The sequence below is a fragment of the Suricata suricatta genome, chromosome 2, assembly GCF_006229205.1.
Source record: "Suricata suricatta isolate VVHF042 chromosome 2, meerkat_22Aug2017_6uvM2_HiC, whole genome shotgun sequence".
In the NCBI taxonomy this organism is placed as follows: Eukaryota; Metazoa; Chordata; class Mammalia; order Carnivora; family Herpestidae; genus Suricata; species Suricata suricatta.
This window is the reverse complement of record NC_043701.1, coordinates 173,392,454-173,415,775: the sequence shown is the minus strand read 5'-3', so window position 1 is coordinate 173,415,775 and position 23,322 is coordinate 173,392,454. Positions and strand designations below refer to the sequence as shown.

At 49.0% G+C, this 23,322-nt stretch overlaps 1 protein-coding gene across 1 annotated transcript in view; it reads right to left on the bottom strand.

Moving 5' to 3' along the window:
* Nucleotides 1-2,937: 2,937 nt before the first annotated feature.
* Nucleotides 2,938-23,322, bottom strand: part of SLC18A2 (solute carrier family 18 member A2) — a 37,977-nt gene continuing 17,592 nt past the window's right edge. Inside the window, exons 11-16 of the mRNA XM_029932661.1 lie at nucleotides 15,854-15,932; nucleotides 15,617-15,668; nucleotides 14,339-14,402; nucleotides 12,095-12,214; nucleotides 11,821-11,954; nucleotides 2,938-5,207 (exon numbers count right to left, since the gene is read on the bottom strand). Coding sequence (XP_029788521.1) covers nucleotides 5,103-5,207; nucleotides 11,821-11,954; nucleotides 12,095-12,214; nucleotides 14,339-14,402; nucleotides 15,617-15,668; nucleotides 15,854-15,932 — 554 coding nt within the window. The 3' untranslated portion in view covers nucleotides 2,938-5,102. The remainder of the gene's footprint in view (nucleotides 5,208-11,820; nucleotides 11,955-12,094; nucleotides 12,215-14,338; nucleotides 14,403-15,616; nucleotides 15,669-15,853; nucleotides 15,933-23,322) is intronic.

Here is a 23,322-nt window from a genome sequence, read left to right as displayed (position 1 = left end):
TTCATTTTCATCACGGTTACAAGAAGTTTGCTGCATGCCCAAATTGACCACGGCAATCACTGAGGGAACAGGTTTTGAATCTTTGTGTTAGGAAGTTTGTCGTCTCTACTTGCTTAAGATTTTTTGTTGTTTTGGGGCTTAGGGGGTGGTCTTTTGTTTTTGCCAAATGTAACATAACAGCTGATGCTGCGGCTTTAGTCAGTTACACTGATTTAGAAAAAAATACATATATTGCTTGCTTTCTATCCTGTGAATTTTTTTCTAGTTTTTGTGCAGTTTTAGTGAGAATATAGTTATTAAGAGGTTGCATTGAAAAACAAAATGTACTAGGGGATAGAGAAGGCAGTTGGGCAAGAATTTTTTAGCAAAGGCAAGATCCGTAAAAAGTAACTGGTAAGATTTTGAAATCTAATCTTTTGAAAGGTTGAATGGAAGTTCTGAACATTTATGATTTTTTTTTTCATCTTTAGTCCTCCCATGGGAAATAAAGCATAAAGTTTCAGAGGACTGTTCTTAAAAGGACCATGTTGATAGCCAAGTTTGGTTGTTTTGTTTTAGAAACCTTTTCGTGCAGGAGGGTGTTGTGAAGGCGAGGAATCATGCAAAATAGACGTGTCGCTTCTCTGACCTGCTGCAGGTTAAAGGAGTAGTGATTCTGCAGGGCGGACTGGCATTTAAAAAAATGACGATAAACAAAAATTAACAGTATCGTACATAGGACGTGGGGTCCATTCTCTGATGACAAAGATCTCTTCGGATATTCGGTCTGTCGTGTAGACCCTGGGAACACGTGACTGCGGGAAAACAGGCGAGCGTGACCTCCGTCAGTATCCCATACAGGTTCTGGCCTTTTATAGGCCTGTTGCCCTTTTGTAGGTAATACTAGGATGATGGATAGATGGTAGAAACTGGCATGGTCTTGGAAACTAGAGGGGACAGTTTTGACGGCATCGTCTCATAGGAAGGGTTCTGGTCCAGGTCTCCAGCCCTAGGCCTCCGGATGAGAGTTTAAGTTCAAACTCTTCCACCGGCCATTAACGAACTGTGTCAGCAGGAGAGGGTTTGGGGCCGCAGTCTCCCCAGCTCTAAAGTAGGAACAGACAACACTTTAACTACCTCACAGGATCGTTGTGAGGAGGAAAACAGAATTGCAAAAGTGCTCCGAATAGTAAAAAGCTATTCAAAACAAAAGTAGGACTCTTTCGGGGAGGGGAGGGGGAGGGCAGAAGCATTTTTGAGGGTAGAAAAGTTATTCCACTTTTAAAATCAACGGCCAGTTCTCATTCTTGCTGTTTTTTATGAAGCGAAATATTAGGAAATACCTTTATTGGCCAGGTTTATAGAACAAAACTCTGTGTGTCCCCCCTTGGTTTAGTTAAGCATGCTTGCGTTTTCAAAGAGCCCTGCTAGGGAAGTCTCCTACACCCGCTTCTCCGAAAGCGAACGCCACTTCCGTAGCGCGCGCTTGAAACGCTGTGCCCAGCGTGAGAAGCAGCTTGTGGCTTGTGAAGAAATCACTTACCGGTGAGCCTGGAGGGCCAGTGGCCGGGGACGCCGCCGAGCTTTAGTGACAGCCAGGCATGCTGCTGAAGCTGGCGCATCTGAACAGAGCTGCCGAAATAACGCAACGTTTTGTTCATAAAAATTTCCTGTTTCGAAAGGCTTTAGCTCTGTAGAACCACAATTACGAAAGCTCAGTAATGCTGCTAATTATATTTGTAAAACCTACCTTTAATGTAGTGCAGTATTTTTGTATCTACCGAGACCGGCAGCAGCGGCGTCACGGCGGTGCCTGAGCGCAGGGGAGGGGCTGGGGCCACTGCAAGCAGCCTGGGGGTAGAGGGGAGGCTGCGGAAAACAGTTGTATTCTGTTACATTCCTGATGTAATCTTGCTGCCATGCTATGTTATCAATAGCTAAAAACTAATAAAAGGAACTACCACAGAAAACAAGAATATCTTCATTTGCTAACATCTGAGAGACAGGATTGCTGCCGCTCCCTGGGCCCCCCGCCTGGTGGAGTTCCGCCACGCAGACAAGCTCTCCACAAAGTCCTCTTTTGCGGAACAAAATTGTGGTTCTGAAATTTGCCTAAAAGCATTTAAATCTGGTGGCGGTGGGGTTTTTTTTTTAAGCCCTATTAGGAATTAGACGATATTCTGCATTTCTGAAATTTAGATGAAGGGCTAGGTTAGATCGTCAGGCTGAACAACGTTTTAGCATTATTTTGGGATCAGAATGAACATGCTACATTTCTTACATCAAGCCCTATAGTCTTCAGCATCAGAATAGCTGAAAATCCTTCCTGAGAGGAGAAAGCAAGCCGAAAATTGAAAGGTACCGTCAAGTTCTAAATTTATCTGGTTTTTTTTAAAAGGCAGTTAACGTTTGATAATAAAGATAACATCTGTTTCCCTAAAAGTGAATAAATTTAAAATTGCTTTAATTTAAAAATGTCTTTCTAAATTGAGATAATAGCTTTTCTTTAAAAAAAAAAAAAAAGCTTAGGGGCGGTTCCTCTCAGCCTTTTAAAACAATAGCTTCCCTCTAGGATCTGATTAAAACTGATTCTCACCCCCGCTGCAGGCGCACTCCGTGTGGATCCCGGGCCCCGTGGGCTCACTGTGTGATCCCTTTCATCCAGTGTGCTTACATGTTCCCCGCGGTCAGGAGAACAATCTAACCTCAGAAATGCAATGATAACTTACTGGGCTTTTCCACGATGCTATCCTGTGGCTAGTGACAGCTTGCAATCGAAAGCAAATTTTGCAAAGCCAAAAAACAGGGTTTCAGACTAACCTGGAGTCAATTTTACCTGCCTCCTGTAAGCAGAGATGAATAGTTTTTCGTTAGGAATTCACAGTCAAGACCATACCTTAAAATTTATTTTACTCCAGCGATAATGTCCGGTCTATAAAGAAATACGAACAGGCACGGTACTGTTGAGAAGGTTTATTAAGGAAACTAGCTGAAACAAGCACATACACTCAGCAGTCAAAGGAAAGAAGCGAATATTCTCTGCCACCTCATTAACGTTTTTGTATCTATCTTGCCAGGTATATATCTACAAACCCACCTCTGCTCAAAAAAATAAAACATTCAGGGAGCTGCCTGTTCTTTGTTCTGATACACAGGTTGGAAAAAAAAAAAAACGAGAAACAAACCTCACTTAACAGTCTTGCTAACCCCAGAATATTAGTCCTAGAAAAGACCTCGCAATTTTACCCCCTCAGATACAATTCCTACCTTTGCTCCCAAAACAGTTCTGAAAAACATCTTTTCTGTTCTCTCTAGAGATCAACAGTGAGCTTGCCTCTGCCAGTCATTCTTGAGGAGACTGAAGCCTTAAAGGCAAAAATGAAAATGGGATAAAGCATGCGGTCAAGGAGGGCCACAAGCCCTCTGAGAGACTTGATTCGTAGCCCGTTCATCAAGGGGGTCCACCTATGGGAGTAGAAAACAGTCCTGCTCTGTTAGCCACAGGAGAGTGCTTCCAGGGCTGTCTTGAGAGAGTCCGGATTTGTTGAAGTTGCCCAGTTCAGATATGGGAAGCTTATTTGCTTCCAACACATTGCACTTGAAAACCAGATTTCACATTCAAAACCCCACAGGGAAGCTTCACAAAGCACATGGAAACCGGATTAGCTACTTCGAGAGAATTACAAGGTTGAGGAGTCCTTGTTCTCAAGTTCTTTGCTCCTTGTCCGAGTTAACAGAAACACAATTTTAGCTTCACAAAGAACAGACATTGGGTAATTTTTGTTGATTACAGAGTTCACAAGTATTTGAGACATTCTACACTATCTGCACGCTCCGATCACATCTCCTACAAAACCTGATGTCCACTGACAACGCTAACACAGCATTTGCTGTTGAAAAGGCACATCAATGTTGTCATGCTTAGAAAAACCACGGTACACGACACTAGACTAGATGATACAAGAATACATACACATTTCTAGATGTTTGGGGTTTTCGGTCTTTGAAAGGGGATGTGTCCTGACCACTTTTTTTTTTTTAACCCGTTTTCCCTAACGTGATTCAAGATAATTTCTTTCTTCCATCTTCGTTTAAAATCTGTTGATTTGAACAACTTTCAGAAGGCTAAAAAATAATAGTTACAGATAAAAATTTAACAGATTCCAAGAAAATACTTGGATGACCTCTTAACAGGTCAAAGATAAGTTGTCTGATTTTTTCACGTCATAGCAGCCATTAGCCTTTTACGTTTCTAAAACTTGAACTGGATGCTAATATCCTGTGTAAACAGTCTTGCCAGTATGAGGGTATCGATTCTCCATCGTCTCGTCCAGTAAGACAATCAAATAAATATTTTAAAGAGAAAGCTAGTTCTGTCCCTATACTTTGGGTGCTTTTCTCTGCTTTCAGAACATTTTCTGTTTTCCCCTATTGGCTCGAGTGCCTGCTGCTAGCCACGTGTAAACATGTAATTTGAATCCATCTGTTTCCAGGTAGATGATTACATACAAAACTAATGCCAGCTACGATTTATGGGTAAGTCAAAAGACGACGGACCCCAGCTCCTGTCCTCCGCATTTAAGATATTTATGAACTAAAAGCTAGTTATCTTGAGAGTAATTACAAGTTAACCACACTCAGCGTCACTACATAATATGCTGTCTTACTTGATTCTGTTTTCCGACTTCCTGCCAGTTTCTCAGTGTTGGAAGTGTCTGGGAGATAACGTGTGCTTTCATTTTAAACACTCATTACCAAGGTTCAGAAAAAAATAGAAGCTTTTTTTTGCCCAAGTGTTTATGAATGTAAGTTTTTTAAAAATTATATCTGATTTGGATTCAAATATTTATAGATTTACACTATTTCGTCAAAATATATTGTTATAATATTGAATAAAATCAAATACAGAAAATAAAGTTTTCAACACTATTTATACAAACCCCTAGAAAAGCTGCTTTTTCTTTATAAGGCTGTTGGCAATCGACCACAACCACGGAGAAGAGCGGTTAACCTTCGGTTGCTTTGCTTTCGCCAGGGATGATGGTGTGACTAAGTTCTGGAGGGCTCACTTCACGGGAAACACTGTTTTGTACAAATAAATACTCTGACGACTTTTGAGGAGCTCAGTCACTTTCAGATTCTTCATCATCCCCCATCGGATACGACTGGATGTTGTTCTGGGTGTACATTTTTGTTTTAACGGGGCAGTTGTGATCCATGAGAATAGCCTGGAAGAGAGCAGAGTGCACACACGGTCATCTTGGTTCACAAAGATGAGATGGTTTTAACCTACGTTTTTAAGGGTTACTCGTTTGAAAGCTGTAGACAGCACCGCCCACTCTGACCCAGTCCTTTGGTGCAGCTGCCGGGTGCCTGGCCGGGAGGCCTCGGGGTTGGATGCCCGGGGAGGACCGCAGGCCACAGGAGATGGCAGAAGCAGTCTCTGCCAGGGGCCACGAAGGCCACCAGGGCAGCCTGTTAGCCAGGCAGCAAGGGCTGCGTGGGGTATGTCTGGCAAGAGTTGTTTGGGGTTTTTTTTTACGTTTATTTTTTGAAAGAGAGAGAGTTCAAGTGGGGAGGGGCAGGGAGAGGGAGGCACAGAGTCCAAAGCAGGATCTAGGCTCCGAGCTGTCAGCACAGAGCCCGACATGGGGCCGAGCCCACAAACGGCGAGATCGTGACCTGAGCTGAAAGCGCTGAACCAGCCGAGCTGGCCAGGTGCCCCCGTTTAGAAATTCTATTTAGAATCTTGGAATCAGGACTTGGGGAGATGCTGGAGTCATGCAGTCCCACTGTTCACTGTGGCAGCACCCGTAAGGACAGGCTCTCTCCCTAATGAGGCAAACCCTCGCGCTGGAAATGGGCCTCCGGTGTGTGTGCCTGGATCTGGTTCTGACTCCAGCCATCGTCACAGGTCGTCACCATACTCTCAGACCACTGCCATGGCCCTTTACGCTTCCCTAGACTAGACATCACAGGGCCCGCATCTTTTCATAAATGGCATTTCCAGAGCACCTCTCCTCCAAATCCTAGATGTCTTCCGCTGGCTCAAATAAATGTAGGATCTTTGTAAAAAATTCCTCTTAGGCACATAAAAATCTTGTGCCTTCTCACTGCTACTAAAAATGTAAAAACAATCCATTGATCCTCAATTGATAAACACATGTAGTCCTTATTCCTCGTGAAAGCGTGCAGACCACGCATGTGGTCCGAGAATACGGCCGCCCCTGATCATGCCGGGACCACACTGAGCAATCCTGCTCCAATACCTCAGCTTCACGAGAGCCCTACGTGGTGGGCTGATGACCCTGTGTGGGCCCAGAGATCAAAGAGCGTGGCCAGCGATGCACAGCCAGGACGGGACAGATGCGCGCCCGGCAGCCTCACGCCGCGGTCTGCTCTCGCAGTGCCCTGGGGCCGAGGCAGAAGAAGTCCAGAGCACAGCAAGGGGGCACGGCGCAACTAGGAGATTCTCCCATCGCGTGTGTCTTTGAATTCCCCCGACACCTTGCTGTGCGGTGTGAAAATCTACATGGAAACATTTCTGTTAAAATTGAAACCTATCTTGGTGTGTGTTCGCTACTCCCCCCAGGTCCTGCCCCACACATTTGCTTCCATAACTCCGCTCAGTGCTGACCTGTGTATCACTTCCTGAGAAATTCTACAGGAATCTGCCTGGGTGACAGGTTAAGATAAAGGACTTCCTTGACCCTCAAAGTCAGGCTGCCAGCTCAAATTGTCAGCTACAAAATTTAACACTGTTTTTATGCTTTTTGCCAAGTGAACTGATACATGCATCTAATAAGGAGCTCAATTTCTAAAACTGAGGCAACAGACACGGGGCCCCAGGACCATTCTCACGGGTGTTCAGCCCCTCAAGAGTGCAACGTCTCATCGCCCCAGGTTAGTGATCCTCAAAGACATATCAAGAATCACCAGGGGGCAGGGAGGCGGGGGAATGAAACATGAAATCCCAGTCGGGTCCCTAACCTTTCATGCCAGGGGTGTCGACAGGCTACGGGAAGCACGGTCTCAGTGATGTGCCATCAGCTAGAACTACAGCAGAGCCCTGGGCTGCCCACAGCTCGCCAGGCACCTGCTTCACTCCCCCCCCCCCCCAAAGGTCCTAGGCCAGCAACTCAGTGACCTCACTGCGTGGGAAGGGCAAGGCCCCCAGCGCGCACGGGTGGAATGCCTGCTGGGGGTGAGGCGCTCAGGGAAAGGCGTACAGCAGACAGGAGAGGGGCCAATCCCCGATGGGCAGAAAGCATGTGCACAGCAAAGGAGCTGGACGTGAGTGTCACTGAGACGCTATGTAAAACAGGGACACTAAGTAAGCCGGTCTGGCCACCACAGAGATCTGACAATGAGGCACACAATGAGACGTTAATTAGAAAGCCCAACCGGTGCGGGACTGCAGAGCCTTGAATGCCAGGCAAGGGACCTTGACCCCTGGCCCACAGGCCGCAAGACGGCCTTGGGACCGATGGCCATGGTTCGACCCTCTTCACAACTGCCTTCTCTCTCTAGCTTCCACCATTAGACCGGACCCTGCATGCATGCAGACTGCTTAAGGACCCCCGAAGCCTAATGCTGGCCATGTAGTATGGACTCACAAAGCTGTGCTGCAAGGGAAGAAGGGCAGTTAAGAGTGTTTTTGGGGGCAAACAGACCTCAGGGGTCAGAAGTTCTCAAATCCTGCCAAACCACATTTGTACGCACAGCCTATTTCAGATAAATAAGTTTTCTCTCTTAAAATACCGTTTTGGAGCTTTTAAAACCTAGCTTACTGGTTTCTGAACCTTCTTTGAAAAACAAATTCTATGGCAGCTCTATTTTTGTAACAACTTCTACATGACCCAAGAAGCCAGCAGGCATACGGAATATTTGCAAAGCACCAGGAACAGAGAGGCGTGATCAGGATCAAGCTGGTAAATCAAGTGCATGGGGGGCGGGGGGCGGGGGCACGAGGGCCACCAGGTAATTTAAGCCAGCTCTCCACCCACTGCTGGGCAACAGAGGCGTGTTTGGCTCTGGACTGAAGAGAGAAAGGAGGAAGCTGTTTGAATTCAGAGCGGAGCCCAGTCACGGAGAGCGGAGCCCCAGCCCTGCCGGACGCCTGGTCCGCATCAGACACTGAGCAGAGGGAGGATCTCCAAGGAGGTAAGAGCCTTGTTGGACCACACCAAGTATATAAATTAAGCAAACACACAGCCGGAATATTGAGACTAAAAGCACTGAACAGTAAGCCCTCCAGGCTTCGAGATTTTGAGAGATACCCGACCTGAATGCTAGAAAGCTTTATTTACCATATCTGCCATATAATTTGTTTTTCAAAGAAGGTTCAGAAGCCAGCAAGCCAGGTTTGAAAAGCTGAAAAAAAAATTAGGGTTTTGCATATCCACTACATAAATGCCCCACAAAGGGACCCATTTCTACGAAGAGGTTTTATAATATGCAGGTCCTTGTCTGGCCCCTGCATTTGGAAAACGGGGTTGTGGGAAGGACACTGAACAACTATGAGAAAGCCCAGAGCCAGCCAGGAGAAGCAAGCTGCGATCTCAAAGCCCTACTTCCTGTCCGCGCCACCACTAGAAACTTCTAGAGTAAGTTGTAAGAAATGTGCCCGATCTTTAATAATAATTCTTGAACCTGAAGAATAAATCCATTCTGACACACAGCTGATCTCAAGTGGGTATCCTGAGGATCAAAGGCTACATGCCACTGTCGTGTAACTCGAACATGGTTGTCCTCGCACGGCAGGGTGGAATCCCTTATGCCTGCAGAGGAACCTAATGGATCGTTTGGTTTTTTTTTTCTCTATCTGTTCTGATTATTCCAAAAAACAAAACAAAACCAAAAAAAAAAACCTCAGAGACCGAGTATACCAAATGGAAGGAAAAGTCCAGCGCTCACACACTAGTTCATGGTTGTGTAATTTGGGACCCATGAACAGCTTTAGATCTTTCTTAATAAGAAATATAATAATATGTTAATATTTATTTACTTTTGAGAGAGAGAGCATGAGACCAGGAGGGGCAGAGAGTGAGAGAGACACAGAATCCGAAGCAGGCTCCAGGCTCCAAGCTGTCAGCACAGAGCCGGATGCAGGGCTCGAACTCATGAACTGTGAGATCACAACCTGAGCCAAAGTTGGACGCTTACCCCACTGCACCGCGCAGGTGCCCCTAGATCTTTCAATATAAAATAGCTGAAGTCCAAACACCTCATCATCAGAATGCTGCCTAACGAAAGAATGGTTTGCTACGGCTTAGATGCCTTATTCTGGCTGTCGGTCGCCTTTCTTTGGTAACTGTTAATCCTGAACGCCCGCACTTGCCAGTATTGGATTTTTCTCAAGTGGGCAGTAATCAATTCTGCCTCCTCCATGGCACACCGCTGTCCTGGCCTGACCCCCATTATCGTTAGGTTTCTTCCTGCTGCGCTTGCTCAGGGAATAGGCACCTGCTGTGGCCACCCTCAAATGTTACCACTACGCTAGTCTAATGGAATCCAATGTGATACCTTCGATTATGGGCAGCAATGATGGGCAGCAAGATGCGCATTTTCCCAGGTTTCTAATGATTCCTCTTGCTAGGCACTTATTATGGATTTTTGACATTTTATGGGGCCTGTGGCTTTTCAGAAGCCTGCAATTTTTGATGTCTTGCCTTTCAAGACTGTGTCTTCCACTCCCTTTGGCATTTTGCTTTTTAAATGAAACACAAAAGCACTGATTTAACATGAGGGAAGAGAAGAGGTACTGAGGCCAGCCTTCTGCCAGTCATCGTGTGGACCCCAGGATGGTAGCTGGCCCCGGGGGAGGAGGGTGCTCCCCCCCCCAGTCCCCTGAGCTCACTTACTTCCTCCCACACCTCAGAGAACCCATCACGGGGCTGCCCACACTCAGTGCAAGAGCCACGACCGTCTGCTGCGTGGCTAGGGAAGCGCGGTCAGCAGTTTCGGGGTTTGAGTAGCAAAAGGAAGTGCTCACCTCACAGAGGGGGAAGGGAGGACCCCAGGGAGCCTCTGGGCCAAGAGTAAATCAGGGGCGTTAGGTAGAAGCAGGAAAGCAGCGTGGGGTGGTGCTGGCAATAGTGACACACTTTGTTTGTTGAATGTTTATTCTTTTTGAGAGAGACAACGAGAGCAAGCAGAGGAGGGGCAGAGGGAGACACAGAATCAGAAGCCAGCTCCAGGCTCTGAGCTGTCAGCACAGAGCCCGACGCGGGGCTCGAACCCATGAACTGTGAGATCCTGACCTGAGCTGAAATCGGATGCTTAACTGACTGAGCCCCCCAGGCGCCGCTGGACATAGTAACACGCTTACTGAGCATTTACCGTGTGCTAACACAGGGCCGAGTGCTCTGGGATTCTCAGCTGAATCTTCACGACAACCCAGTAAGGCAGACGCTCTCCTGTCCCTACGTGACAGTCTGGCTCCAAGGCCACACTAGCCCTTCATTTATCTCCCAAGAATGTTAAACTCTTGGGTGACAGAGCATTTGTAGGTGATTTGTCCTTGGGTTTTTGTGGGGTTTTTTTGTCAAAAAAGGGTTAGGAGTAACCCCCTTTTCTGACCCTGATTTGGACAAGCTACCGTGCGGGGCTCAGGCAAGGAGACAGGGGGGGGGGGATGAACACTAAAGTGCTATGGCTGTTTGGAGCTGGAGGCATCTAAGCACGAGGAGGGAGAGGGGTGATTTCCATACCTCCTGCTCCTTTTCTTTCAGTCAAACGCGTCATGAGCGATACCAAATTACCTAGTTAAATCCTTCATAATGAAGGGCACAAGATGAGTGATCAATGCTGAATCTATTTTTTTCTGAATAGATTTTCAAAGCATATTAAGCGAGTTAATGAGTACCAAAACACTCCAAATAAAGGCTGCATGTAACCTAACTTTAGAGTCTGTGCCTGTTTTGAAACCCACTCTTTGGGGAAAATCACAACACAAAAGTTCAAGAAATGCCAAAGCATCTGACCCATTTCCATATGGCAGAAAGAACTTCTGATGTACCCCCAAGAGAACATCACAAGTGAACCTCGTACTCACTCCTAACCACAAAAACGCCCCCCTGGCTTTGGTTCGCTCCTTCATTCTTAACCGAAGCCACTCTCTTCCAGCTAGAGGATCCACCAGCGTGTAAGGTTTTAAAAACTACCACCACCACCAGGGATCAACGCTTATCAGGGTAAAACGACTAATGCATTCTGAAATTCAAGTTTAGAACCAATAAGCCAATTTGTCCAGCAGAGGAACACTTTACCCTCAATACCATATTGTTTATTTCGTTATGACTCTGGTTATGAAACCGTGAATTTAAAGGTTACACATCCTCACGTGTGCCCCAAGGTGCATATAAGATAGTTTCTCAAAACGCTGTTACCTACACCAAAACCATCTCCAGAATCGTATGCAGTAAGGACGAAAACACTATTGCGGAAAGCTGTAAGGCTTACGAGGAAAGCAAACAGCACTCAAAATGGCTCATCTCAGAACTCCGCGCAAGAGGCAAAGAAAATTATGTTCAAGATTTTCAAGAACTCAAGAAAATTACATTTAATTACTCTACGGCTGGTCGACCAAAGAGCTACACAGACTGCTAATCTGTGTACAAAAAAAATCATCCTTCACATTTACAAACATCATGCTTGACAGAGTAAAAGAAGTATGGCCTACGCAGTATAAATGCAAAAGGAACTCTTAGCATTTACGTTGGAGGAGTTCAGGCCCAAAGGAGCAGAAATAGATTTTCAAACCAAGCCATGAAGAACCCATCCAGAAGACCAAGCCGAAACATTCAAGAAACACTAGATTGCATCCGAGAATTGTCTTACCATTTTTTCTTCCTTGGCAGGTGGACTTCGAAGGAAAAAGCAGAGAGGAGCAAAAAGGATATCGATTATTCCAATAATCGTCATGAGCCATGGGAAGCCGATTGCCTTGGCGATAGCCCCGCCAGCAGAAGGACCTTTCAGGAAAGAGAGAATCAGATGAAGCTCTGTCCAAACGTCTCATCGACAGAAAGACACAGAAGTTTAAACAATTTCCAGTCGGCGTATCATGCACGGAGATACAAGGTCGTTCTGAAAAGCCGGTGGCCTTGCTTACCTACGGCATAGCCCATACAGAAGGCCACGTCCGCAATGGCATACACGCTCCCGTAGACAGACACGTGCCGCAGGTCCACCAGGTAGCCCATGATGGGCATCATAGACGAGTCCACCATGCCTGCGGACAGCCAGGGGACACAACCGATGGGAAACTGACGTAACCCGGAAACGCAGGGCATGTTGGGGACTGCGTCCTAGCCTCACCACCCCCCCCCCCCGCCAGCAGCTCCCCATTTGTCATCACCTCGTGTGAGTCTCAAGGCAGGCTCCCCAAGGCATGCCCTTCGCTGATGACAGACTGTGGGTCATTGGGGCGGCGGCTGGGCCCCAGGCCACATCTGCCCGTTCTCCCCCCGGTCTCCACTGTCTGAAGGGCCCGTCTCCACCGGAGGACACCCCCGTCCTCTGCTGAGTCACAGACCGGCCTTCGCATCCAGTGGGGTGCTGGCCGCTCGCTGTGTGGCCCCCTCACCAGCCTCCAGCTGGTGCCTTCCAGATTAACTCTCTTGGGGTCCATCAGCCCTCACCTTTGCCCAGGGGGCGAAACTACAAGCCTCACAGGCTCCCCCACCACGCACACCTCAGCCTCACACTGGGACTCCGAGAATAGGTTGGAAAGTATCAGGGAAGATGGAAAGGAATCAGAAGATGAAGGGGTCACCCTGCCCTGCTCAGGGAACAGACTGAAAGACGTCTACTAAGTTGAGGCTTAAATAGTCACCCCCGCTAAGGCCAACATCAGAATCTCATCTCTTGAACAGTCCAGGACAGGCAGAATGAAGAAAGCCTAAAGAAAAGGCTTTGGAGTCCTGGGCTCAAGTCCCTGGTGGGTGAGCACGGCCATTCCTCATCTAGCTGAACACTGGTGTCCCCACCCATAAAATGGTGCTGGTAACAATCGGCCACAATGGGACCGTATCTGTGGACACCACCAGTGGACTATTCTGGTGTCCGTCCCTCACCTTCACCTCATACTCAAGACAAGGAGAGGAGGGAAGTCCCTTCATTCAATCAGTATTTGCTGATCACCTACTATGTGCAGGGTGCTGGGAATGGGGACAGGGGTGAACGAAATGGACAGAAGAGTTGGACGGGCTGCAGAGGGTTGAAAAACGGATTCCAGTGGTCAGTGAGGCCATGAGGTGCTGCGGGAGGGCACACCTAGCCCGACCGGGGAGTCCACAAAGGCTCCCTTCTGTCTTTCCACTGCATCACTCAAAGCTTCAGTACTTGCCTTTAGCCTGTGATAGATTTAGCATTTACTTTTTTTAAATTTTCTTTTAATGCTTTATTTATTTTTGAGACAGAGAGAGACAGAGCATGAGCAGGGAGGAGCAGAGAAGAGAGGGACACACAGAATCGGAAGCAGGTTCCAGGCTCTGAGCTGTCAGTGTAGAGTCTGATGCAGGGCTTGAACCCACAAATGTGAGATCATGACCTGAAGTCGGAGGCTTAACCAACTGAGCCACCCAGGCGCCCCTAAATTTAGCATTTACTTTTACTATAACCAGTCTGCATATTATGAATAAGAATCAAAGGTATACTATTTATGCAAAATATTCACAAGACTGTTGCTAGCATACATTTTTTCTTCACATTCCAAAGACCCCGTCCCCTTTGCTGGTGAAAATTCCCGCAACACAGGTGGTCATCAACACATCAGGCCACCTTATAAAAAATATACATGAAGTCTCTGTCCCCCAGATTCTCATGAGAAGGTCTATGCACAGATCTGAGCCCAAACAAAGGTGCTCTGAGTGAGGGATTCTCCTGTGTGCCCAAGGGCAGCAATGGAGTATCTATTTGCTTCTGTAAATAGTAGCCTTTATAAAAAAAAAAAAAAAAAAAAAAATACTGGCTTTCAGGAAAAAACTGACTGGGTCACCTGGGTGGCTTAGTCAGTAAAGCGTCCAGCTTCGGCTCAAGTCATGATCTCATGGTTCGTGGACTCTGTGCTGACAGCTAGCTCAGCCTGGAGCCTGCTTCAGATTCTAAATCTCACTCTCTCTGACCCTCCCCTCTCACACGGTCTCTGTCTCTCAAAAATAATTTTAACAAATTTAAAAAAGGAAAAGAAATGACTAGTATGTGGAAGGAGGTATCTATCTGTAGACCACGGACAGGCTGTACTTGAGCTTGGCTGCCCCCAGCTCGTAGAAATTGTAGGTTGAGGAACTATAGTCAGTTCCTGGAGGAAATCTTTCTGAATCACGGGGAAAGCAAAGTTTTACATGTGACTTACCAATTGCAAAACCAACTCCAAAGTTAGGAGCTATAAGTCCGTAAATGTTTCTTGCAAAAGGAATCTGTAAGAGGAAATAACCATTAGAGTAAAATCATGACATCTGATTGTAAAGCTGCTGGAAAATCTTAAAGATACGCTTCCTCTGGCCTGGTATGTGCATCCTCTTCTGAAGGAACCAGCAGGAAGGAGGAGGCTGGGGTCTGGGGAGAACTGGGTCCTCCCAGTCTGTAGAGGTTGAATCTGAGGGGCACCTGGGTGGCTCAGTCGGTTGAGCATCCAACTTCAGCTCAGGTCATGATCTCGTGGTTCGTGGGTTTGAGCCCCACGTCAGGCTCTGTGCCGACAGCTAGCTCAGAGCCTGGAGCCTGTCTTCAGATCCTGTGACTCCTTTTCTCTCTGACCCTCCCCTGCTCGTGCTGTCTCTCTCTTTCTCTCAAAAATAAATAAAAACATTAAGAAAAAAAAAAAAGAAGCCGAATCTGAGATGGGTTTTGTGACCACCAAGAAAAACTCCTAACTGCTGTGGTTAAGATCAGCCTGTGCCATACTGCATTTCCGACAGGGGCCAGAAGGCCTCCCTTGGGGTAGACACTGGCTGTTGGTAGAAGATGTTTTATTCTAGAACAAAAATCTTGCTATTGTTTCAGGTTAGTTGTCTGAAAGTGTTTCAATACACTAAGTATTTAAGATGATGGGGGTGGGGAGGGTAGGGAAGTGAAATATAACTATGCAAGAAAACGTCCTACATAACTTCCAACTGACATAAAAAGTAACCAGATCCCTTGGAGAACTTTGTCCAAGGTGTTTAAAAGGATAAAAAGAAAATAGAGGAAAACTGAAAATGTAATAAAGCCAAACACTGGGGCGCCTGGGTGGCTCAGTCAGTTAAGCATCTGACTCTGGATTTCAGCTCAGGTCAGGATCTCATGGTTTGTGGGTTCAAGCCCTGCGTCATGCTCTACACTGGGGGCGTGGAGCCTGCTTGGGATTCTTTCTCTCTCCCTCTCCCTCCCTCTCTCTCTCCCTCTCCCTCCCTCTCTCCCTCCCTCTCTCCCTCCCTGTCTCCCCTTACCCCCCACCCCGCCCCTCCTCTTGCTTATGTGCACTTTTTTCTCTCTCTCAAAATAAACAAACATTGAAAAAGTAAAACTAAAAAACAAAAAAAATTTACAACAAACTTGAAACTGCTGTAAAACGCTTCCTGGTGATTCTTGCCCAGAGCCAAAGTTTTACTTTGAGACCATGACCGCCGGTCAAGTACCATCTTTTACTCACACATAAAATGCTGACTCCGACAATGATCATTCCCAGAAGAGCACAGAGCCACCTATCAAAAAAACCAAAAGAGCACCTTCCATAAACGACCACTCCCGTTTCTCATCCCCCTCCCTGTGGGGCCAGCTTCTCAACAGAAGTCAAAACAACTGCTTGTGATAACTAAGGTAGAACACCCAGAATCTGCTCCAAAGAACCACATTATCCTAACAGAGTGAGAGCACACGGTCCTCTTACCTCCCCATCTTGTGTGCGAGCATCCCAAAAATATTGGTTCCGATGAGATAAGAGATGCTGGCTGGCAGGAACGCGATGCCTGTGAATTACGGAAAGGACAGCTTATCAGCACTGATATCGGTCAAGTGTGAGAAAAAGTAATAACTGTCAGACGCCACGGCGGTGATCAGAGCGGCAGAAAGAAGGCCCGAGGCCTGCACCCCAGCAGCTAATATCCGGCAGCTGGCGGATCCAGACTGGACCCCACGCGGCCTCCCGGTCCTCACAAAGCCACCAGACGCTCCGCAGATGAAATGCGCGTCTCTATCAAGCTTCATCTGGCCTCCGTGTCTGCCTGGCGGCGGCTTCGCACCCGGATGGGCGCAGGGAGCTTCGGCCATGGGGCCCGGCCACTGGGCCCCCGCACGTGCAGGGTGGCACCGCCCCCGTCCTCACCCACCTTGGTCACTTAACCACAGAAGACGTGGGCATGGACAAAATCAGGGAACGTGAAGAGAAGGACAGAGGAAAACATTAAAATTACCCCAAAGTCTATCCCTCAGAAAACGGGCACAGTGAGTTCCACCCCGTAATTTTATACACACCAGTTCATAGGCACACGCTTAAATGGGTACGTGCAGGATTTGGGTTTTTTTAAAAACAACACAAAGTGTAGGATTATACTACTGTGCTACAGTTCCATATCCTGCTTTTATTTTGAATTTTTTAATGTTTATTTATGTATTTTGAGAGAAAGAGAGTATGAGCAGAGGAAGGGCAGAGAGACAAGAAGAGACAGAGAATCCCTAGCAGGCTCTGCACTGGCAGCACAGAGCCCGATGTGGGGCTTGACCTCACAAACCGTGAGATCATGACCTAAGCAGAGATCGAGAGTCAGATGCTTAACTGGCCGAGCCACCCAGGCGCCCCTACATCCCTCTTCTTTCAAGTAGCTTTATGAATATCTTTCCAGGTCTAAAATAAACATCTACATAGTCTTTTTTTGTGTGTGGTCAAGTCACATGAGTCACATTTTCGTGTCCCAGGTTCAATGCTCTCCCAGGAGGGACCTGGAGTCCCTGGGCCAAACCTGTGCCAACATCCAGCTGCTGGTGGCAGTGGCTGCTTTGAAAGTAGTCTCCATGTCACACAGAAAGCCCGACTCGAGTCAGACCAGCCTGGCTGCTAGGGATCTGTCCTATCAGCTCCGCGTGGTCCCCATCTGTTATGAGGACATGAGGACAGTCTCTTCCCAAAAGATGGCTTTTCAAACTATTAGCATTTGGGGGGTTTTCTTGAATTCAGTTATACTAGATTTGACTCTAAGCCTTGCCCACAAATGGTGAACACAGCTTTGTTCTCAGTCATATGACTAGACATGGACGAGACATGCACGCTAGGTTATACGTGTCAGCAGGGATGCACTGTGCTCAAAATGCACAGGGCCCGAGGCCTTTCTTGGCCCGAGAGCTCAGCAGTGCACACGCGCGCACACACGCACACGTCATCTTGCCTCTTCAAGGATCCAGGGCCCCTCCCCGCACCTCCGTAAGCACTAATGCAAGCCACCAAGCCCTCCAGGCAGACTGAGCCTTCCAGCACCACAGGGACTTCGAAATGATTAGGTCCAGGAACCGAATCCAAAACCAACTCATTCTATGCTTGGCGATCTGGGAAACAACGGTACGGAGCAATCTCATTTCATGTTCCAGGAAACCATTATCCATCACACTTGGCAATATCGGCGGCCAAATAATGGTTAGATGTAACTGGATTCAGCGAACATTACTGATAACACGGGCCTGGCTCAGTGCTACAGTGAAGACAGTGACCCCAATGTGGCTCTGGCCACCACAAGAGCTTCAAAGGAAGGAACCAGATGACGTCTGAGCTGGGCTGCGGCTACATTAGGGATGGAACAGAGGTACACACGCAGTGCCCTAGGGACCCAGAAGCTCCCCAAAATAGCTGGCGAGTAAGCCTAACCTAGCATGCCAGGTAGTAGGCTTAGTGTGGAGATGTAAGAAATCACAAGGGCCTTTGTGTCAAAACAAGCATGTATGGGGTCTGGGGAGGGGTAAACGAGTGAAGAAAGCAAAGGAGAAGATAAACACAGCACAGGTACTTGGATCAAAAGTCAACACTACTGGGCTTCGGTGTCAGGGAAACAGAAGGAAATGGAGGGGGAAGGCCCGGGCCCCCCCATCTAAGGAGGCGACTGCTGCTCTGCAGGACTGAGGTCCCAGATTGGAAGATCCAACTTTTCTAGAAAAGCTTGCATTCCAGATTCTTACATGAAATCTCTTGGGATTTTTAAATGTTGGCAATGAATTTTTAAAAACATAAACCGTTTTCAGCTTGACAGCGTACTGTCCAACCAGAACCTACGTGTGGGCTGAACTCAGTCCGCGGACCACCTGCACATCAGGTGGGCCATGAAGAACCCCGCCAGGAGCCCTGTTTCGGTGAACCCTGGTGCTAGAGGCACAGCACAGGGTGGCGCGGGTCTGAAGGCGAAGCGGGGTTGCCAACACGCGCCAGAGGGAGCCACAGATGAGCTACGTCTTCCTGAGCCACGAGTGGGGTGCTGGGCTCACTCCCACGTGGGCCCCGGGAGTGGGCACACCCCCCCCCTTGTTTTCCACAGATGGCACACAGTCTCAGGCAGCAAACTCCAAGTTCATGATTCTCAAGCAAAAAGCACTGGGTGTAAGGCACGAAACAAGAGGTTTGTTTCAGCTCGAAACACACGAGCCTTGGCTGTGTGGGTCACTGTGACCTCACAGAGCCCCAAGAGCAGCGCATGTCACAGGAGGGCTCTGAGGAGCGAATGGCAAAGAGCCCTCCCTGTCTGATGCCTCTGCCCTGTCCTCTACATAAGCTCCACTGTCCTTGCCTCTGACCTTGGCCACTGGCCGTCCCTGCATTGCAGCGAGCTCCCGGCGGGCAGGGACCGCATCATCTGTTCCCACAGCCCAGCCCATGGTGGCACAAGGCAGACGCTCAGAACGCGGCTGACCACTTAGAGGAAATGGTCTCGTGTGAGAACACTCACTTCCCAGAACTGACAGGATGTTGGGAGGCCACCGTCCCTTGAAGGCAGGGCACCATGTGTCCAGCCACCAGCCTCCCGGGCATAAGAGCCTGCAACGTGGTCGGCAGCCAGAGTCCTCCCTCCTTTCTGGAGCTTCCAAGTGGAGGACAGGGCCACGTGCTCTTTGGACCTCAAGCCCCCAGCTCCTGACTGCCTTCAGCATCCTCTGTGCCACCGGGACCCCCAGGGCATCACACAAGCCACAGAACCAACTCTGGGAACTCACAGAGTCCTCAGCAACCCCTCACAGCACCCCGCTGGGTCACTCAAGACGAGACCGTCTAGCTGTGCTCCCGGGCTCGGAGTCCACTGGCCTTCCAGATGGCTCTTTAGAGACGGCTCCAACTAGGAGCGAGGGGCCCCAGGCTTCTCAGCACTTCCACCCACTGGTCCTGGCGCACATTCGAGAACCAAGAGAAACTGCCTTCGACCTCCTCCCCCCTCCCCCAGCGCCATCAGAGCAAGAAAAGGCAGCCGCCCCACAGTCTGGCTTCCCCAGTAACCCCCGATCCCCACCCCAGGGCTCTGGGCTGCTCCTGGGGACTGGGCATCTACTGCCCCTCCTCTGTACAAGTCCAAGTTAATTCCTCACCTTGAAACATGGTGCCCAGAACCGCCCCAGCCCAGCTCCACACGGGGCGCACAGCACTCGAGTGCACGCACCTGAGGAAGGGAAGAAGGACTGAGAGCATCACAGGGCTGACTACACCCTCTGGCCCGGGCTCTGGAGGCAGCCATGCCTGCACCCCGAGACCCCCCCCAGCTCAACCCTCATGGGGCTCGCAGTGCACGGACCTGAGCTCTCACCAGGGCCCACCTCGTCGTCAGGGGGCGTTTTCAACCCTACGGCCTGACTCTGCTTTCTTACCAGAGGGATTCTTTTCATGGCCCTTTCAGACCTTCTTTGGTGCCTGGTTGAGGGGGGGGATCTTTTTGAGTCTGTCACCAACTGGGCAACTTTGTTCCTCCAAAGCCTGTATCACCTGCAAGTGCAGCAAGAAGTCTGTGTCGGCCCTTTCCCCGCTCAGAGAGAGAAGTGTGGATGGTCAGCCTGCACACGGTGCCTGGGGCCATGTGTGTGAGCGCATCCTTCTGCTGGACTGAGGCTCTCCCGACGGGGTGCCCGCACCCCCTCAGTCACCTCTGCAAGTATGAGAAAGTTCACCCACGGGGATCGTCTGCCCGCCCCTGCGCTTTCATGGAAAGCCTGGCTTGGACCACAGGATTGACGGGCTCAAGAAGGGAGAGGCTCAGCTACAAGGAGCTGATGCCGGACGTGCAGCCCCGGAAATGATGGTGGGAAGGAGTCCTTGGACTCCTCCCGAGCTCCTGATGACCCATTCCTGACGTCCCCAAGGGCTCTGCTGGGAACCAGAACAGGGCAATGGTCCCAGTTTGCCCCATGCTAGGGGAGGCTCAGGAGGCTGAAGTCCTCACATCCTGGAGCCAGAGCATGCCTGCCATCCTCCTGGCCTTGAGTACCCAGCCAGGCTGGCACAGGATGGCCCCGTGGGCATGGCTGCCTGGGCGCAGAGTGGGTCCCCTGCAAAGCGCAAGACCGTCCTCGCCTGCATCCCACACTGAGCCACCACGTCTCCCTAAACAACCAGAAGACAGACTTTGGCTCCACTCTTCTCTGGGCCGCACCCCCCAGAGCTTAAGCTTCCCTGTGGGGTGTGTGGGCCTCACTGGGAACAGACTCCCTAAGCCTCCAGGGGCTGGGGCAGAGCAGCCATGGCAGGGGGGAGGGTGGGGAGGTCATTTGACCCAGAGATGAGGTAAAGAGAGATGCCATGAACTGATTCTCCACCAACCCAAACTCAGGGCCACCCCAAAATGGCAGCACAAGGGGTCTGGGGGGATGGGCTCACATGGCAGCCCTCTGGAATATGGGGGTTGGGGGCTGCCCTCTACCTCCCCTAAAAATTATGGCCAGACATATGGTGTTCCAGGCCGGAAGGGCAATCACGTGTCACCTGTGCAGCTGCTTAAGACTATTTTGCTTTGACTTAAATCTTATGGTCTTTCTCCAGAAATGACAGAGGAAGCAGAAGGGATGGGAGAGAGCTCACACAGGACCCTGCAGCAACGCAGGGGCCCACGCTGCCCCCTCCTGGCGCTGGGTCCTCACCTCCACCGCCAGTCCTCCTACCCCATCACCTCCGGGGCCCTCCTCATGAGGCTCAGGGGGCCTGCGGGGCTCTGGGGAGGCGGGCCGCGAGCCACAGAGCCCACACGGGTGCCGTGCTCCCCTCCTAAGTGCTGTGCTCCCCTCACACTGGGGACAACGTGGCAAAATGGGTACAGATACAGGAATCTCTTGACGCAACACAAGCCTATCTCTGAGGCCGGAAGGAATGACCTCACGGTGGAAAGGTGCCGTGAGGGAGGGGGCTGGTGACCATCTGGCCTGGGAGATAAGCCCCACAGAGGATCTCCTGACGAAATCTAGGAGGCCTGCAGCCTCCTATCTAACCGGAAGGCCCAGGGCCGCTGACTGGACTTTAAGGACTTTATGAAGAAAGCCTCAGGCTGTGTCTGAGCTGAGGTGGCCTGCGCATGGCCAAGGACACATTCGATCAGGAAAATCAGTCAGGCGGGTGGGGACAGAGCACTTGTAAAGTGACACCAGAGCTCCATGGCCTCAGGACCGCAGGGACACGGGGCGCCTCCTGAAGCCACATGAGGACCCAAAGCACTACAGAGAAAAACAGCATCCGAGGTGCCAACAGCAGCGACAAGACAGGAAGTGCGTCTCCTCACCTTTTGCAAAACTGCTGTTCATTAACTCGGGGTCAGCAAAGCTCCTTCCCCCTGCAAAGTGGTGTGCTTTCTCTGGGGGCTTTGAGTCGTGACCCTGCCTCTGTTGTCCCCAGTGCCGAAAGGTTCAGAGCTAAGTTTCTGCTTAAGGACTAGCCTTTCAGTTTTGCTCCAAGAATTCTTCCTCCTTTGCTGAAGGACTCATGTCATTCGAGGCTCGCTTTTGGTTTTGTTCTGTGACATAATTTAGGTACCATAAAACTCCCCCTTTTCGAGCACTCCATTCGGTGGTAGATTCACAGTGTGGTGGAACCACGGGCTCTATCTGATCCCAAAACGCGTCTTTCACCCCAAAGAGAAACCCCACACCCATTAGGAGTCCCTCCCCAGCCAGCCCCACCCCAAGCAATTTGGGACTTTCTAAGGAAGGATTATGTGATGCAAGACACGGCTGGAGATTCCATGCACAGCCCATAAGGACGGGGGTAGGGACAAGTGTGAACCAGGAGGCAGCATGCGCGACAAGACGATGGCAGCAGAGGGAGTGGAAGGTTGCCTAGGGGAAGGTATTAGGCGCTAAAAATGGCAGCTTCGTTCCCAACAAAGAGACTCCACCCAAAGATGGCAACTTATAAGCTGAAAGAACTATGAAAAGAAAATAAATCCCCAGGAAGGATAATCAATAAGTTCTTACAGAAAAAGGTGTGTGTGCAGGGACTAGCCTTCCAGATATTAAAAAACGTTCTAAAAAAAAATTTCTAAAGCTCCAGTAATCAAATAAGGGGGTATTGACACAGGAATTCACGCAGACAAGTGGAACAGGAGGAAGAATCCAGAAACAGACTCAGGAACACAGTTTTGAGTGTGATAAAGGTGGGGAGAGCCAAGGGGCCTCCCAGGGACAAGTGGCCCGTCACACAGAAAACAGAAACACGAGATCCTTATCATACACCATGCACCCAAACTAAGGCTGCGTAAATCCAAGAGCTTAATGTAAAACAACAAATCATAAATCAGGGGGAAACATGGATGAGAAAATAATCTCCGCATGGAAAAGGTCTCATCTGAGCTTCAGCTGAAATGACAAGGACAGGAAAGGGCGGGGGCTAATCCTGGCCGGCGGCATCTTAAATGATCTGAGTGGCACGCAAAAAAAAAAAAAAAAAAAAAAAAAAAAGGCGAAGAAAAATAAAACTCTCCCTATAAGTTGTAAGTTAAAAGACACACAATAAAGACAATATCTGTGAAACATCTGATAAACGAACAATATCAATATACGAGGAAAAATTAAAAGTAAGCGGTTAAACAGCTTCATATAAAAAGTGGGCAAAGTATATTACTCATTCTGATGTCATAACAAGTCCAAGGTAAAGGCAACGGATGGGGCTAATAAATATATGAAAAGATGCTCAATTGCATTAAAGAAAACTCGTAAAAATAAATCAAAATGAGAGTTCCCCCACACACACCCCTTTCTCACATATGCATCTGGGAAAGACGGAGAATACCGATATTACCAAATATTAAACACGTATCGGACTTCCCGGAATTTGCCCTGCAGATACATTTCCGAACATGAGCAGGAATACAGGTAAGTAAACTCTGCTGAGGTATGGTTTCTAAATAGCAAAAACCA